This window comes from Nicotiana tomentosiformis, chromosome 3 (assembly GCF_000390325.3).
Source record: "Nicotiana tomentosiformis chromosome 3, ASM39032v3, whole genome shotgun sequence".
In the NCBI taxonomy this organism is placed as follows: Eukaryota; Viridiplantae; Streptophyta; class Magnoliopsida; order Solanales; family Solanaceae; genus Nicotiana; species Nicotiana tomentosiformis.
Genome location: NC_090814.1, coordinates 106,935,988 through 106,953,011, shown reverse-complemented (window position 1 = coordinate 106,953,011; position 17,024 = coordinate 106,935,988). Strand labels below are relative to the sequence as shown.

Sequence of the window (17,024 nt, the reverse complement as noted above, 5' to 3'; positions counted from 1 at the left end):
AAAGAATTGAATGTGACCGTAAAATATCTTTCTTATCGTTTTGGCCTCTTGTATTCGCATTTGCTTCCTGGGGAAAAAGATTAGAGGGATGATGGAATGCACGTGTCTACGCACTAGTATAATGGTACTTCTTTTTTTTGTTTTCTTAACATTAGCGTCCGACTAAATTCGGAAAATACTACATTGGATGCGACTCTATTTACTTAAGAGAAGAAAAAGCAAATAAATACATATGTGTTATGAAATAAAAGCAACTTAGTAAAACATGAACAAGACATGTTATTATGAAACAAAAGCAATTTAGTAAAACATGAACAAAAAAATGGAGATAGAGAGAAAGAAGAGGTTTTCTTCTTCAATTGTGTGTATTTTACTATCTATTACAAGGTCTTTATATAGGCATGAAAAGTGAAGAAAAATATGTTATTGAATATGTCATTAAGCATAGAAATATGTCATTAAGCATTTGAGAAGATCATGGATGAAGAGTAGACATCCACCATAATTTGATTTTTCTTATAACACTCCCCCTTTGATGTCCATAGATAATGTGCCTCGTTAAAACCTTATTAGGAAAAAACCCTATGGAAAAAAAAATCCTAGTGAAGGAAAAAGAGTACACATGTTTAGAAATACGCCTTTTGGTTGCCTCGTTAAAAACCTTGCAAGGAAAACCCAGTGGAACAAAACCTTGTAAGGAAAAAAGAGTACAACGCGTATTAACTCCCCCTGATGAGAGCATCAATTCACATCCTTGAGCCTTCGCATCCCAATCTTGTATACTAGTTTCTTGAAGGTTGACGTCGGTAGAGATTTGGTGAACAAATCAGCCATATTGTCACTTGAACGGATCTGTTGCACATTAATATCACCATTCTTTTTAAGATCATGTGTAAAAAATAACTTTGGTGAAATGTACTTTGTCTTATCCTCTTTTATGAATCCTCCCTTCAACTGGGCTATGCATGTTGCATTGTCTTCATATAAAATTGTGGGTAATTTATCACACTTCAAACCACATTTGTCTCGAATAAGATGTATTATAGACCTCAACTATACACATTCTCGACTTGCTTCATGAATAGCAATTATCTCAGCATGATTAGATGAAATAGCCATGATTGATTGCTTAGTCGATCGCCAAGATATGGCAGTGCCTCCATATGTAAACACATAGCCTGTTTGAGATCGAACCTTTTGTGGGTCATATAAATACCCAGCATCAGCATAACCAACAAGATCAGGACTGCAATCATTGCCATAAAATAATCTCATGCCGGTAATCCCTTTTAGATACCGCAATATGTGTTTGATTCTATTCCAATGTCTCCTTGTAGGAGTAGAGCTATATCTTGTTAAGACATTAAATGAAAAAGTTATGTCAGACCTTGTAATGTTAGAAAGATACATTAGTACACCAATTGTACTAAGAAATAGTACGTCGGGACCAAGAAGCTCTTCATTATTTTCATGAGGTTGGAATGGATGTGCTTTATCCATATAAAATCGCTTTAAAATCATTTTAGTGTATGTTGATTGATGGACAAAAATTTCATCTTTCATATACTCAATTTGTAGACCAAGACAAAATTTTGTCTTTCCAAGATCTTTCATTTCAAATCTTTCTTTAAATAGTCTACTACTTTAGGAAGCTCTTTAAGAGTTCCAATGATATTTAAATTATCAACATACACGGTGATTATAACAAATTTAGATCCAAATCCTTTTATAAATACACAAGGACAAATTGAATCATTCTTGTACCCTTCTTTCAACAGGTACTCACTCAGGCGATTATACCACATGCGCCCTGATTGTTTCAATCCGTATAAGAATTTTTGAAGCTTTATTTAATAAATTTCTTGGAAACCTTAATATGCTTCAGAACAATTTAAATCCTTTAATGATTTCTATTATACGCATATCACGTTTTTCTTGTATTGTCCTATTAAAATCTGAAATGGCGACATCCACCACATGAGAACATGTCTCTATATAATCAATGCCAGGATATTTACAAATCTTCTTGTGACACAAGTCGTCTTTATGTCTATCGACGTGACCCTTGTTTTTCCGCACAAGAACACATTTATACCTCCACTGGCTTTATACTTTCAGGTGTTGGGACTATCCGTCCAACTTTATATTTTTCATGTGAAATCAATTTTCATTGCGTATTTTTCATTTGGCCAATCATTTATCTGTCCAAATTTTATGACAGATTTGAGCTCAAGATCCTCGTCAATATTAATAATATTGAGCGCTATATTATATTAACAATATCGTCGACGATCATTTTATATCAGTTCTACTATTACCCAATAAAGACATAACTTATTGAGATATTTTATCTTATTATTTTCAGGTACCTGAGCCTCTCACATGAGGTCTTAGGAAGTGTTATGTCGTGGTGCTATTCTAGAGTACTTGCCTCCTTATTATGACCATCTTGAACATTTGTTCCTCTCCTTCTTCAAGGAGTTTTATCTTTGGAACCGATTAGTCTATTATGCTTTATGCATGCCATTGACTCTATTCATTATGAATTTTATTTTATTTGGAGCATTAGCAGCTGAATGTGACATTTAGCTTTGGGTCAGCAAATACGCCTGGTAATATTTTGCAAATGAATTATCACTTGAACTTCAAGTTCACATTTTGTCGTACGAGGATCTCGGTGTACTCATAATAATTCATTACATGCATTACTTTTTCAGCTGCCCATTTTCTCCCCCTATTGTTGGGATCACCAACACATATCCCTAGCCTTATTTGGGGATCCATCTTTGTGCATTGTGGTAGAGCAATTAAATCATATAGCACATTCATATTTCTAGATGGAAATTATTTGGTTCCTGACCCCTGAACCGATTGTGATAGGGAGAACTTATCATAACTTGGCTAGATGCATACAAGTGCTGTTGTATATTAAATAATACATCACATACCAAATTTTATTTTTGGCAATTTTGTTCTCATAACCAATGGTTTATATATAATTGGAGGTATATAATTTCTGTTAAACCAACTTGGATTTAAACCAGTATTATCAAGATAAATCATCATAATTTATATTCTGGAACTGTGCTCTAATAATTTAAGCAATCAATCTTGCAAAAGCCAAACTACAAGTTGATAACAAATGCACATGTGACCATAGAATAGATGCATCTATTAAAATCATATAATAGTAAACGGTCCACGTGGAAGGTGGCTGAGCCCATATATTTATCACCTTTTATTCGTTTCAGAAATCAAGGGATTCAATCCCAACCTTAACTGGTATATCATGAGAATAAGCAGCACATAATTTTTTTTGAAGAATCTTATATTTCTTCAATATATGCCAATGTAATTCTCAATTAATTTTTCGCATCATAATTGAACCGAGATGGTCAACCAGTCATGCCAACTAATATTTATTTCAGTAAACCTCTAGTTTACTTGTGACATATGATTCCATCATCATGCTTATATTTGTGTAGTACAAATAGAAAGAAAATCGGGTAATCTTTTATATTTACCCGTTATGATTATAGAAATATGAAGATATTCAATATTTCATTCATTTATAGTCTCAAAATGTCAACCACTTTGACTTATACATTTGAAACTCAAAAAGTTTCTTTTGAGACTTTATAATATCAATGTCGTGAATAATTTTATTCATCCGGGTAGTAACAAATTAATTTTTTCGGAGCTCTTAACAACTTTTGTACTGCAAGATCTTTTGTCACACCATTCATATGATAAATGTCTCCTTTACAGAGAAACTTATATCTTAATAAATTGTCATGGTTAAAATCATCATAAGCAAAATCACTTCTTGCTTTAATTTTGCCTTTAATAACCTTTTATAAGGCACACCAAAATATTTTTTTTTAGCGTATCACATGTACGCGACCAATGACATATTCATGTAACCACACAATAATATTTATTCTCTTTATTTCACTCAAACCTCCATCAGAGGTGAGTTGTGTGGTATTCATCTAATCATGCATTGCATGTCTTTATTCATTACTTTTATCATATATTGCCACATTCACCTTTAGGAATGAGTCTTCATTCTCAATGCTTGTCACAAGTCACATTCTCTTTGGATCATAATTAACGCCGTGCTTTATTATTTTTCATATCAATTTGATGGTAAACATTTCCTACACATTTTGAAGGACTAATTTGAGAACCCTTATTGTTCTCCTTTTATAATCATAGTGATAATTATTATTATTTTGATCTTTGGAACGCCCACGTTCATTATTCAACCACTTGTCTTCATTTAGACTTGTTATGCGCCACTACCACATTCACTTCAAGAATGAAGCAAATCAAGTGAGGCAATATTCATGCCTTTTCATGAAAAATATATTATTTTTCTTTAGTCATTATTATATCATCAATATGGTATAGTGGGACTCAAACCTAATATCTTGCCAATATAAAGGCATGTTAGGCCATAATGAATTGTGGCTCAAACCCAACTCTTATCATCGTGGAGTATCAAGACTTGATCCTGATGTCTTACCCTCATGGTTCATTATGACTTGAACTCACTGAAGCTGATATCATAAATAGCAAAGGACAAAAACAATTTCAAATACGAAAGGAATGCTTACCTTTTGAGTTAAACTCTTCATAATGTCATTTGGATATAATTCTCAACAATAGACTTTTCGTTTACTCAAATCAGCTAAGTAATTAGTGTCAAACAGATATATGAAAATATAAAATAATATTGAAAATTCACATGTGGTCTTTGCTGCAATAAGCTTACTTCAAGATGAAAGTGATATGACCAAAACATTAAAGAAAAATGATATATCAAATAGAATAATATAGTACTACTAGTTACCATACATTTTTGTGGAAATTAAGTATTATGCTCTCTAGAAAAACAAAGAGATATAGCAGAACATTTAGGTTAATCAGGGAATCAAAGAAAAATTAGGGGACAAATCTCTCTCTACTATCTACTACTATATGCTTTCCATATAGAAATGATTCAACGTGTTAATTTGATAAGAACTATCACAAATAAAAATTTTGGTGTAGTATATACTTCTTGTACTAATATTTTATCTTATTAAAATAAAATAGTTACGAGTATTATTATTATTATTATTATTATTATATTTTAATAGCATGAATCATTAAAATAGTGAAAAATAATTTTCTACTTATCCTTCTCAATCCACAAATAAATTTTACTAAATATTAAAGCTACTTTTGATATAAGAAGACAACAGTGCTCTAATCAAATATATATGGAACACACGTGTTAGGAATTCTTTTTCTTTTCTAACCATGTAGGCATAAAAAATTAATTGAAGCTAAGTGTCACACATATATGTAGATTAAGATTTTTGGTTTGATTATCATGTTGTCATATTGCATATAAGTGTAAACTCAAAGCTAGACATGAATTAGCAAACATATGCTGACATAAGAATTTAAAAGTAAAGCTTACTGGACCGAAAAGAAATTTGACTAACTCTGGTTGAAAGAAGATAAAATTCGATTAAAGCACATAATCTCAGTTGGTTAGAGCATCGTGCTGATAACGTGTTATGAAATAAAAGCAACTTAGTAAAACATGAACAAGACATGTTGTTATGAAATAAAAGCAATTTAGTAAAACATGAACAAAAAAATGGAGATAGAGAGAAGGAAGAGGTTTTCTTCTTCAATTGTGTGTATTTTACTATCTATTACAAGGCCTTTATATAGGCATGAAAAGTGAATAAAAATATGTTATTGAATATGTCATTAAGCATAGAATTATGTCATTGAATATATCATTAAGCATTTGAGAAGATCATGGATGAAGAGTAGACATCCACCATAATTTGATTTTTCTTATAACAATATGTAATTAATTACTATTGTTGAGATTTGGTTTTTTGTTCCACTATAAATTTTATTAAGTTACATGACCCTTCTTAGAGGAAATGTAAATTAAACACAAGAAATCTTTGTAAAGTAGTTTTCTTCTATACAACTTGTAACAGGTGAAGATCATTTCCATGTTTGAACATATAAATGAAATAGGAACGAAGTCTATAAATACTGAAGTTGTTCATTAACAAGCAACGAGTTCTTATCTCCAAAATAACCAATAACATCACATTCTGTTGAATTACAGTACAACAACAATAAAGATTGAAGAGGTCCGGAGAGGGTAACGTATACACAAACCTTACCCATATTTTGTGTGTAGATAAAAATTGAATTGCAATACCCAGATACTAATTATACACCTTCAGAGAAAGTAAAAGGAGCATAGTAGAATTTTCATCTCTTTTTTCCGTTCTGCTTAATGGTAGTATTAAAATTGGAATATCCATTAACCTTCTACCAATTACAATAAAGCTGGAGTACAATTTGGTTCGGTAAAAGAACTTCTGGTTACAAAAGAAAAAGCTTTTACGTGCCTACAAAACTTGTCTTGGTAGTGAGCTTGTTATGACCAATTTCTTGTTTCAGATACATCTAATAAAACACCAAAAAGCCAAGAATGGCCAAACTACAAAAAGCTGAAATGCTGTGAATTGTACTCCATCCATTAAAATCAAAGCATTCCTGAGGATGAAATTATTATGACAAGGCCAGAGAGTAACCATTTGCTCGCAGTTCGGCGTTATCCTTTTCTGAGGATGCAGTTGACAAATCCCTAACACATACAAGCCCTAATGAATAACACTCTCTGGCCATCAGCGGAAGAATGCTCTTGAGCAGATTATTTAGTATGCTGCTATAAGATCCCCCAGTTTCTGTAGGACATCCTTTTGTCCAAAAATGGCTTGACAAGACCTATTTGCTTGCAGAATGGTCAGTACCAGAAGCATGCTTGCGGTTCAGGTAGCGGATGACGGCATCTTCAGTCCTGTATGGTGCACATAAAGTAGGTTAGATTATCTGAAAAGTTTGTAAGGTACACCGAATGTAGATTAACACTGACAGATCAATCAGAAAGGTTCAGTGCCGCTGCATTCTGATTACAAAATCCTCCCTAAGTTAGATCAAAGATGTTCACAGCAACAAAGTACCATGATAACCATTTAATTTTCCTTTTGAAAGATAGAGCGACCATAACATTGAACGAAAAGAATATGGTTATACAGCATTGTGAACACAGAGAAGTTTATACACAACTAGCATGAATTAGGATACTTAGGAAAGAAGTTTACCAAGACTGATTGTAGAATTCAGAACGCCGCTCCATTTCTGCATCACGGCCAGAATCTCCAGAAACAAGCTTAAGATCTCTGGCTTGAGACGCAACTAATGCATTAATAAAATCGGCAGGTGACTGACTAAATCCAAGAAAAAAAGCTCGCCTTCTTTGATGTTCATGGATTTTCTTTATAGCAGTAGAAATAACTTCATCACATGCATCGATCTCCTTGTTCTTCTCTAAATTAGATAAGAAAGTGGACATTTCCTTCTGCAATGTGAAGGGAACATCAACCAGTACATCATAACAAGCGTTCCCAGCAGGGCTACTTCCAGATAGCTTAATCCTGTGCTCCAAATGAATAGGTTGAGGGGCAGTCAGATGTGGATTAATCTTTTGAGAAACCAGGGAAAATTTTAACTTTTCCTCTCCAAAAACTTTCCTTAGAGGTGGATCACATGTGAATGAGGAGGTGTCATCGGATATCTGTAGCTTCCTAGTTTTTACATAGTACCAGAGAGCAGCTAAAACTCTTGCTCGAGTCTCAACCTCAATACCAAGAACCTCTTGCAAAGCTGGCGAAAGTTTAAATTTCTCAGGCATATAATTCATTTCCAATCTGATGATTGCTGTAAACTCCTTATCCCCTTTTCTCTTAATCTCAAAACCATCATGATGCACTGGTGATCGAGAACTATCCCACAAGATTACATGGTTATCAGGATATAGACTCTGATCCAAGTAAACAGTAATTTTCTTGAAGAAAGATGAAAACTTAGGGTAAGAAACACCAGATTTCTGCTCCATTTTAGACGCAGGACGATCCGGCCCATCCCCCAAGATCCTCCCGAAAATCTTAATAGACCAAGAAGGTGGCTCAGCAGTTTTGCTCTCGGGAGTAGCTGGTGGTTTCTGATTTGTGAAAGTGTTGAATACATAAATCCTGAGGGTCTTTTGGACATGCGGAGGATCCTTAAGGGATTCCAACATGTCAATCTTCTTTCTACAAAGAGTAGCATCTACACGAGCCTCGAGTTCAAGCAACTGAGAGTAAAGCACAGACTCGGGCAAATTCGCAGCCACTTTATCTGGTATACACTTATCAGAAACTTTACGCTTTTTTCTACGCACAGCAGGGGTTAATTCCATAGTCTTTAAAGGTGAAGCAGTTGCTTGGCCATGACCAGAGGAACCACCAGCACGAGAAGTCGGTCTCTGGAGCACTTTTCTAGTACCACCAGTCGTAGCTGTGTTAGGTGTGGAAGTAGCAGGGGATGAGACACCAACATTGGTGTTAACCCCTGAAGTGATGAAATGGCTAAAGGCCTGAGCTTGGCCTTGGAATTGAGCATGAGAACGTTGAGATTGTGGTTCGGACAATTGAAAATGGCCAGGGAACTGTGACGCACGTTGTACGTGTGACTGAGAGAATAGATGTGGCGCTGGTTGATTATGGTTCATGGGCATAGATTGAGGTATTTGCATTGGCCCTGAATTTCCTATACCAACATTCCTAACTGTGTTGTTATTATTCATAGGAAAATTCTAACTAAGAAAAGCTACAAAGCAGAATGTGAAATCCTATACTCGTCTGCAAAATTAGGGTTCCTTTTTCAAGTTTAACCAAAAAAATATCGTTTTGAACAATTACAGCTAACAAAAAAAAGAAGAAAGGAACCTGAAAAGGATTTCACCGGAAAAAGAGTGAGTTGCCGGCGAAAGAGACGGAAAGGAGCAAGTTCGCCGCCGAGGGAGAGTGGTAACCGGTGGTCGTTCAAATGCCTTGGCCCAAATGCAGCTCGACTAGTTTTTCCAAAAAGCTATTGGAAACAGGCAGGCCCATATCTATTAACGGAAAGAAATTCAAAAATAACCAGATTTAGAAGTGCTAATTGAGAAATAGCCACAATTTCAAAATTAATCGAAATTTAGCCATTTTCCATGTAAAGATAAATCTGAACGAAAACACTGTTCAAAATCTAAAAAATATTCCAGCATAATATACTGGAGTTTCAGTATAATTCCAGCATATTATACTGGAGTTCCAGTATAATATACCGGTCCAGCATAATATGCTGGAAGTTCATACACATGTATACCAATCTCCATTATATTATGCTTGACATGTCCGTGTTGCAGCAAAAAAATGACTATTTTTAAATGACTTTGTAAATACTGACTATTTTTAAATTACCAGTCCGAAAACTGGCTAGCCCGTGCTATTTTTACTCTATTAACTAACATTTGAGTTGACGGAAATTTACTTGTGTGTTGGGACTTGGGGGCCCAACAGAACCCAATAATTCCTTTTACGTATACATAAAGGTTTACAATTTTAAATAATGAAAGAATCGTCATATTTAAAATGAATTATATATTGTGAAATTATATGAGCTCAAAGTGGGAAGTCATGTTTAAAATTAGGTTATATACAGTAGTAATATATTTTTTTAATACTATCGATTAGGGGTGGCAAACGGGCGGGCCGAAAACAGGTAATGGAAAAATGAATAAATTATCCGACCAGTCCCATATTAAATACGGATAAACTATGAGTTTACTGGCGGATAATATGAATATCTACATTATCCATGAGTTCTTGAATATGATCATTTTTTAGGAGAATCTCTAATCTCCCAAACTTGAGGAACCTCCAATTTGATTTTTTACAAATGTTAGAGTTAAACTCACTAATTATCCATTATTATCTATTTTCTAAGTGGATAATATAATTCTTATCCATATTTGACCCGTTTTTAAAAAACTAATTATCCAACTAATTTTTTAGTGAATAATATTGGTGGATAACTGTTTTTTCTATCCATTTTGCCACCACTACCATCAATGTAAATATTCTAGTATAGCAGGTTGTTTGTAATCTTTTATAAGATTATCAATCAATGTAATTAATTATGAAGGCTGACAGACTTATGACTCATGAGGTCAAACATAGATAATTATATTTTCAAACATACTGTAAAAAATTTCTTATTTTACCGTAATCCTAAAATATTATAACATATTCCAAAAAATAACCTATATTACTTTCACAAATCATAGCTAATCTCAACCTATATAAAGCATGAAGATTGCAGTAAATTGAAATTCAACATAAAAATAGCCAAATCATAATACTCTATGATATATATACTTTTCGTACTGAACCCCAAAATAAATCAGTCCAACAAAGAATATTCAATATGATAGGAAGAAAGAAAATAAAACCTCCGTTCCAACCCCCACCTCATATTTAGGGATGCTAAGAAACATGAGATGGAACACAAATTATGTCAGAATTTAGACTTATTATACACAACTAATTGTGATTCGTACTATTCCGCAACCAAACGAAATTAATCAGATATGAGATTATTAGCATGCTTTCCAAAGATATCTAAGTTGTAATTGCGAAGAATACAACAACAGTAACAAACCTAGTGAATTCCTACCAGTAGGGTCTGGGAGCATAGTGTGTACACAAATCTTACCCCTACCCTGGGAGGGCAACGAGGTTGTTTCCGATACAGTCTCGGCTAAAGAAAAGATGAAAAAAAGCAGTGAATAACAAACAATAACAACAACAAGATATTAAAAAAATTGAAACGAAAGGGAACTATCAAACAACACATAGTAATAGCAATCTATGAATAAGAAAGATACCATACTAACACCTAATACCACCAGATAATTGCGACAAACTTCAAATCTATAAACTGCATTCGGATAGATGTAGCTACTAGAGACCGTTTTGGCCCAAATATAGAAAATGAATTTTAACACTTGAATAGATTGGTGTCAAAAGAAATCAACATTGAATCCACATAAGAGAATGTAGATGCACATGTTTCATTCTTGGATGATTGAAAACAGTAAATTGAGATTAGTAATTAAAACCTCAGAAATTTGATTCTAACTGTAATGAAAGCAATTGCAATTTTGAGCAATAATACATGATAAGTCACTCAATTTTTGTCCCAAGGTATCTCTCGCATCTGACTGAGATATGTGGCGATGAAACAAGTACACACCATTCCCTATATTCAATCAATCACTAGAAGCTTTACCAACAACAAAGGCTTACACTGCTTATAAAATTTTAAGAAAAGTGATTGGTGCAAATCTCTCATACGGTTCAAAGTTCATTTTTACATGTTTGAAGAAGCTGTGAAATTTTGACATTATGATGCGAAGTTTTGTTTCTAATGGTTTTAGGTGGTAGAGTTCGAAGTGATTTTCATAGTGATAGTTCGGTGGGAGATGGAGGTGCTTATGCTGTGAAAGTACATGTGGAGGTGAGAATGAGGTGGTGATGAAGACAGTGGCTATGGAGGCGGCGTGATATCTGCAGAGAAGCCAAATAAAGGAGATGGAAGAAAAATTATAGCCTAATCTCAATATTTTGTATCCACGCTCTCAAAGAGAAGTGTGACGCACTCACTTTGCCACCTCAGCATTTGTATCTAATAGGTCAAGTTAAGGTGTTAAAATGAAATTTGGAACAAACTTTAAGGGCCGTCTATATATTTGGCCGATAAAGAACCTCTAATTAATCCCGTGCGGCAAAGAACTTTTGATTCAAATACATCAACATAACATTTGTCGTCAGCAAAAACATTTATAATTAGCGTAGGCCGCATAGAGTAAAACAGTAAAAGGAAACACCAGCTAAAGCACCACAGGGGAATTATCAATTATTCTTTCTCTGACCCATGAAACAACAATGGCGTCTAAAACTACCTGTAGTTAAATCAACGCGATTGCAAGCTCGTAGGACAAGACTTGGTGATCAACCAAACGCAAATTTTTCATGGGTTCAGCCACTAATAAGCAATAAGGTAAACATTCAATTCAAGTTTCAGAATAGCAAGGGCATGCTAAATAGTACCACAAATTTCTGGAGAAACATAAAAATGGTTCAAAATGCCAAAATTGTTTCATGACAGACTACAACGAAACGGAAAACATTCCACCATCTGCATTCCTGGAGCCACTGTCCGGATTAAGAGGATGCCTTTGCCTTCCTAGGAGCCAATTGTGTCTCAGGCTGCACAACGAAGAAAATGTTTAGTCACATCTTAGGGACTTACATGGCAAAGACAAAAATTGAAAAATTAAATAGATATGTAAATGACCAAAAAAAAAGACAAGCTATATGCAGGTGAACATTACACAACATATTGAAGTAATAAAACAAACTCTGACGAACAATAATGGAATAGTTTACCTCCTTCTTGACAGACTCTTCCTTTTCAGATAATGTCAACTCAACATGGCAGGGGTGAGACATGTAGGCTGCAAAGGGTCAACAGGTTAGGATCAAGATATCAATGACTAGATACAACAAGAGCCAGCAAGAAAATAAGAGCTCTTACGGTTTATTCTTCCATGAGCTCGGTACGTGCGGCGCCTCTGTTTTTGTGCTTGATTTACTTGGATGTGAGATATGTAAAGTGAATCCACATCCAAGCCTTTAACCTAAAGGAGTTCAAAAGAACAAAACTAATTTAGGAAAAAACAAAATATGATACACGTAAGGGGCAAGTACAACAATCAAGAAACTGAACAAAATGAAGGAAAAGATGAAACATAATCATTACCTCAGCATTGCTCTCAGCATTCTTGAGTAAATCCAGAATAATCTTGGCAGATTTGACTGGCCAACGTCCTTGACCATTTGAATGGCGATGCTTTACCTGAGCAGTACGACCAACCCCACCACAAAAGCGTGTGAAAGGAATGGCTTGTTTGTGAGCAAGAACATCTTCTAGATATCTCTTGGCCTTGTCCAAAGGCATTTTCCTAAGTGCATGGGCTGTCTCTCGTGTATTCTGTAGTAGATAATAGAGAACAAACAACACAAATTTCAGATGTTAAAGAGCAGTCCAACTTAGGGTGAAAAGGCTGTATTTGTGAACTGTATTCAGTTCAACTTCGATCAAGGCACTCTGCTTCAGAAGAATGCTTCAGCTCAAGGTCAGTGCTTGGCCTGGGGTTTACCACCAAATACCTCATTAACTCTTTCTTTCTCTTTTTTCCCTCTTTTTGATAGAGACTTCAATAAAATTACAAATGTATATTGCTAAATCAGTCTTATTTGCCAAAGTTCAATAAATCAGTCTTATTTGCCAAAGTTCAATAAAAAAGAAGGGAAGCTCATATTAAATACATCTGAAAGACCAAACCAGTTAAATGTCAACCAGAATGGCAAAGACTCAGTAACAAATAGCCAAAGCAAAAACAATCCAAAAACAAGAATGAAAATCCCAGGTAACCACATCTGACCAGAATAAACCACAGGTATCACAGGTCCAAACAAAAAGAGCAGACAGACCAATTTGTGTTGTCATGAATGATTGATAGAACCTGACTTTGTCGCTTTTGGCAGCCAACAAAATATTTGCAGATACTGATTAAAATATGCTACATAAGAATCTGAAGTGAAATAGTTCTAATATTACACATTAGGGAATCTGAAAATGGATGTTGGGTAAACTAAGCTAACATCTGCAACAGAACCTTAAAAGTAAAAAGTCACAGCACACTGATATATAGATGAACCTCTTGTACTTGAACAATTAGCAACTAGCAAAAGATTAGCAAAAGAAAACCTCAGAGACCGAGAGGTCATAATAGCAAGTGTTGCCAGAAGCCTCAAAAAGCAAAGGACATAAAATACAAGTCGATAGGCATGCTTCTACCTCAAATAGAACTTCTCTCTTCCAAATTCAATCATATAGTATCATGCTTGTTTGGCATTCACTACTTACAACAAATTAAGAGTTTATTCATATATCAATAGCAAAAACAGAGACATGCTTCTACAATCAAGGAGAAGTATTTTCTTCATATGAATCACTTCTTACCATGGGCCCGACACAATTTAAGACAAATATTGAACTTGTAAATTTTATATTCATCTATACCAGCACTCACTCATTTTGACAGACACTAAGACGAAACAGAATCCACACTTGTATGCCTTTTACCCATCCATAACAGTAACAGTTCAAATCATCAATTTTAAGGTGCGGCATAACCAAAAAAGGAATAAAAAAGAATAAATCATTGTAAGCGTTTATTCATGAAATAAACATACCTTATTTAGTTGCCATACACTGTGCTGAATATGGGGTGAAGAAAGGGCCAGCTTTTAAATAATTATTGTCACTTGATAAATAAAAATTAATCGTTGTGGAATAAGGCACTACCAATTCATATAACCCAGTATGCACATGAGGACAAAAAAAAAAATCTGCAGCAAATTAAAACGAAAAAGAGATCACGCACCTTAAAGTGAACTCTGAGACTTGCGCCCCTAGCTTTGCAGGCTGATGTAAGAACACGAACCAATCTCGAATTAAACTCAGGAAAGAATAAATAATGCAAAATCCAAAACATGAATGTACAGAGATGAAAACATTGTATAAAACAGCTTGTAAGCAAAATTTTGTTCAGTACTCACACTTGGTAGGGTTGTCGGGTTCCCTCGAATACTTCACCTACAATAACCAAAAGATACACATATACAATAAACTTAACACGTAATTTGACTGGAAAAAAAAAAGCAAAGGAATAGATCGTAGGCAAACGTTTTGATTTACCATGGCTGCTGTCGATGCTGCGGTTACTCCCCTTCTCCTGCTGCGGCTGGTAGAGCTCGCTTCTTCGTTGCCAAGTAGAAAAGAAATGAAGAATAGGGTTTCAACTTAAATTGGAAGATAGTAGGGTTTGGCTGGGCTTCAGCTTGACCGGCCTGTTAGAGTAATGGGCCTCACGGTTGTTTAGTTTGGGTTCATTTTCAATTTTCAATCATAGTGAAACATATAAAGATTGTTTTTGGTAAACCAAAATTTTGAGAAATATAAATTTGATATTTTTCAAATTATAAAGTTGATTAGAGTATGTTAATTAGGGATGAATTGATTAGTATTAAGTTACTATCCATGCTATAATACTAATGCTATCCAGGCTAAAATATGAATAAGGGATATATATAGAGAGAGGATATATATGGGGAACAATGTAAACATTGATGGTTTCTAGTATCACGTCGAATATATATATATATATATATATATATATATATATATATATATATATATATATATATATATTAGTTTTAGGGTATGCGTTTTGCGTGTGTACTCATATTAATGAGCACATAATTTAAAAAAATTACATGAATATTATTAGACAATACGTTTGAGTTATATAAAACTATAAAATAATAATTAAATAAATTTTTGAAAAATGATAAATACTTATTTTATTTAGCTAGCTCAATAAATAATTTTTTCATCCCACATAAATTTTTAGATGGTTTATTGTGATTTATGAGGACTTATGTAAGAATATCTTATAAAAATTACAGTTATTTCTATGACCTAATACTGAAAACAAAACACAATTTTTCTTATCATGTTCTTCAAAGATTTGTCAAAGAAGCATTAGTCGAAATGTCGATCGACCTTTTATCCTTTAAAACTAAATTTATATGAATAAAATCATACTTTATTTATTTTTTTAATATTTAGAACCTTAAAATCAATTGTTCGCTCTGTTTAAAAAAGATTGGCACTATTTTTTTATTAGTCTGTTCCAAAACAATTGGCACACATTCTTATATTTTCTTAGTAAAAATATTTATAACCACACAATTGTTATTGTTTTCTTAAGATCGCAAATTTCAAAAGCTTTATTTTAACGACACCGCTTGTTATTTTAATGATTTATTGATTTATTCATTTTTTCAAATGTTAACATCGCTTACCAAAAATCATGCATACACCATTCTATGTAAAGACCTTTGTTAATTGCTAATTTATAAATAAAAAATCAGCTTAAGACAAGGTGAGTTAATCGCTTGAATAACAAATCAAGTGAAACACATATGTTGTCGTTGTCAGCATGTATGTATAAGGCAAACTCTCTTTCTGGCGAAAGAGAAAGTTTTCTTGTTCAGGAAATCGTTTTAATTCTTTTAGTGTCAAGAATTTCGTTTTCTAGAGGAAGGAAAACAGAGGGATGATTCCAACGAACTGGAAAAAGGTTGGAAAAAGGTTAGAAGGTATAGAGGATAAAAAAGACGAACAATATTTCGCTAAGGGTTTTCGTGCTTTAAATATAGTATACTAGTTTTAGTGTACGTGTGTTGCACGTGTGCTTAGCGTCAATCAGTAAAATATATGCATATGAAAAACACGTAAATCAAGTTATCAAATGTTGAGTTTTAAAATGTCTACATTAAGTTAATATTTTAAAATAAGTAACTTTGTACATAGAAAAGTATAGGGAGTTGTCATTTATTTGAATGAATACCAAAAGAAATAAAATTAATTAATGGCAATTGACTTAGAATATATTTTGTCTTCTAATGTTTCATCCTTATTGCTTTTAATGTTTGCATTTTTAACACTTTGAATCTTACTACTATATTGTAATCTATTTTATTATAAATTTTGAAAATAATGACTTGGATTTCTCGCCAATTAGTTAAAGCAAAGTTTTAAATATTTAACTGTAATTATAATTTTTATCCAATAAAAATTTTACGTTCAATGTAATAAAAAAATCATTCAGGATACGCGCATCACGCGTGTATCCTATCTCAATGAGCGTTTGAGTTCTGAAATAAAAGTATAAGTTCCTAACAGTGATCATTAATATTGATATTATACGTATAACTAACTCAATTAAGAAAAAAATGCCTCATGAAAATCCTCAATCATCAGTTAATAATTCAACTTAAAATTTATGTCAGGTTCTAATAAATAAAGTTAGCAAGTTTTCTTTTCAGATTCAATGAATGTTCTAACATATATAAAACAACTATGAATCCAGAAATTTC

The 17,024-nt window shown here is 33.5% G+C and overlaps 2 protein-coding genes across 2 annotated transcripts; both read right to left on the bottom strand.

Annotated features, from left to right (window-relative positions):
- Positions 1-6,283: 6,283 nt before the first annotated feature.
- On the bottom strand, positions 6,284-8,999 carry LOC104091966 (SWI/SNF complex component SNF12 homolog). The gene is made up of 2 exons (XM_009597418.4): positions 7,191-8,999; positions 6,284-6,886 (listed from the first exon to the last, which is right to left on the bottom strand). The coding sequence occupies exons 1-2, from the start codon at positions 8,711-8,713 to the stop codon at positions 6,814-6,816; spliced, it is 1,596 nt and encodes a 531-aa protein (XP_009595713.1). The 5' UTR covers positions 8,714-8,999; the 3' UTR covers positions 6,284-6,813.
- Positions 9,000-11,960: 2,961 nt separating this feature from the next.
- LOC104091980 (large ribosomal subunit protein uL22z-like) lies at positions 11,961-14,931 on the bottom strand. The gene is made up of 7 exons (XM_009597437.4): positions 14,779-14,931; positions 14,640-14,676; positions 14,465-14,505; positions 12,775-13,005; positions 12,550-12,652; positions 12,402-12,469; positions 11,961-12,221 (listed from the first exon to the last, which is right to left on the bottom strand). The coding sequence occupies exons 1-7, from the start codon at positions 14,779-14,781 to the stop codon at positions 12,177-12,179; spliced, it is 528 nt and encodes a 175-aa protein (XP_009595732.1). The 5' UTR covers positions 14,782-14,931; the 3' UTR covers positions 11,961-12,176.
- Positions 14,932-17,024: the final 2,093 nt, after the last annotated feature.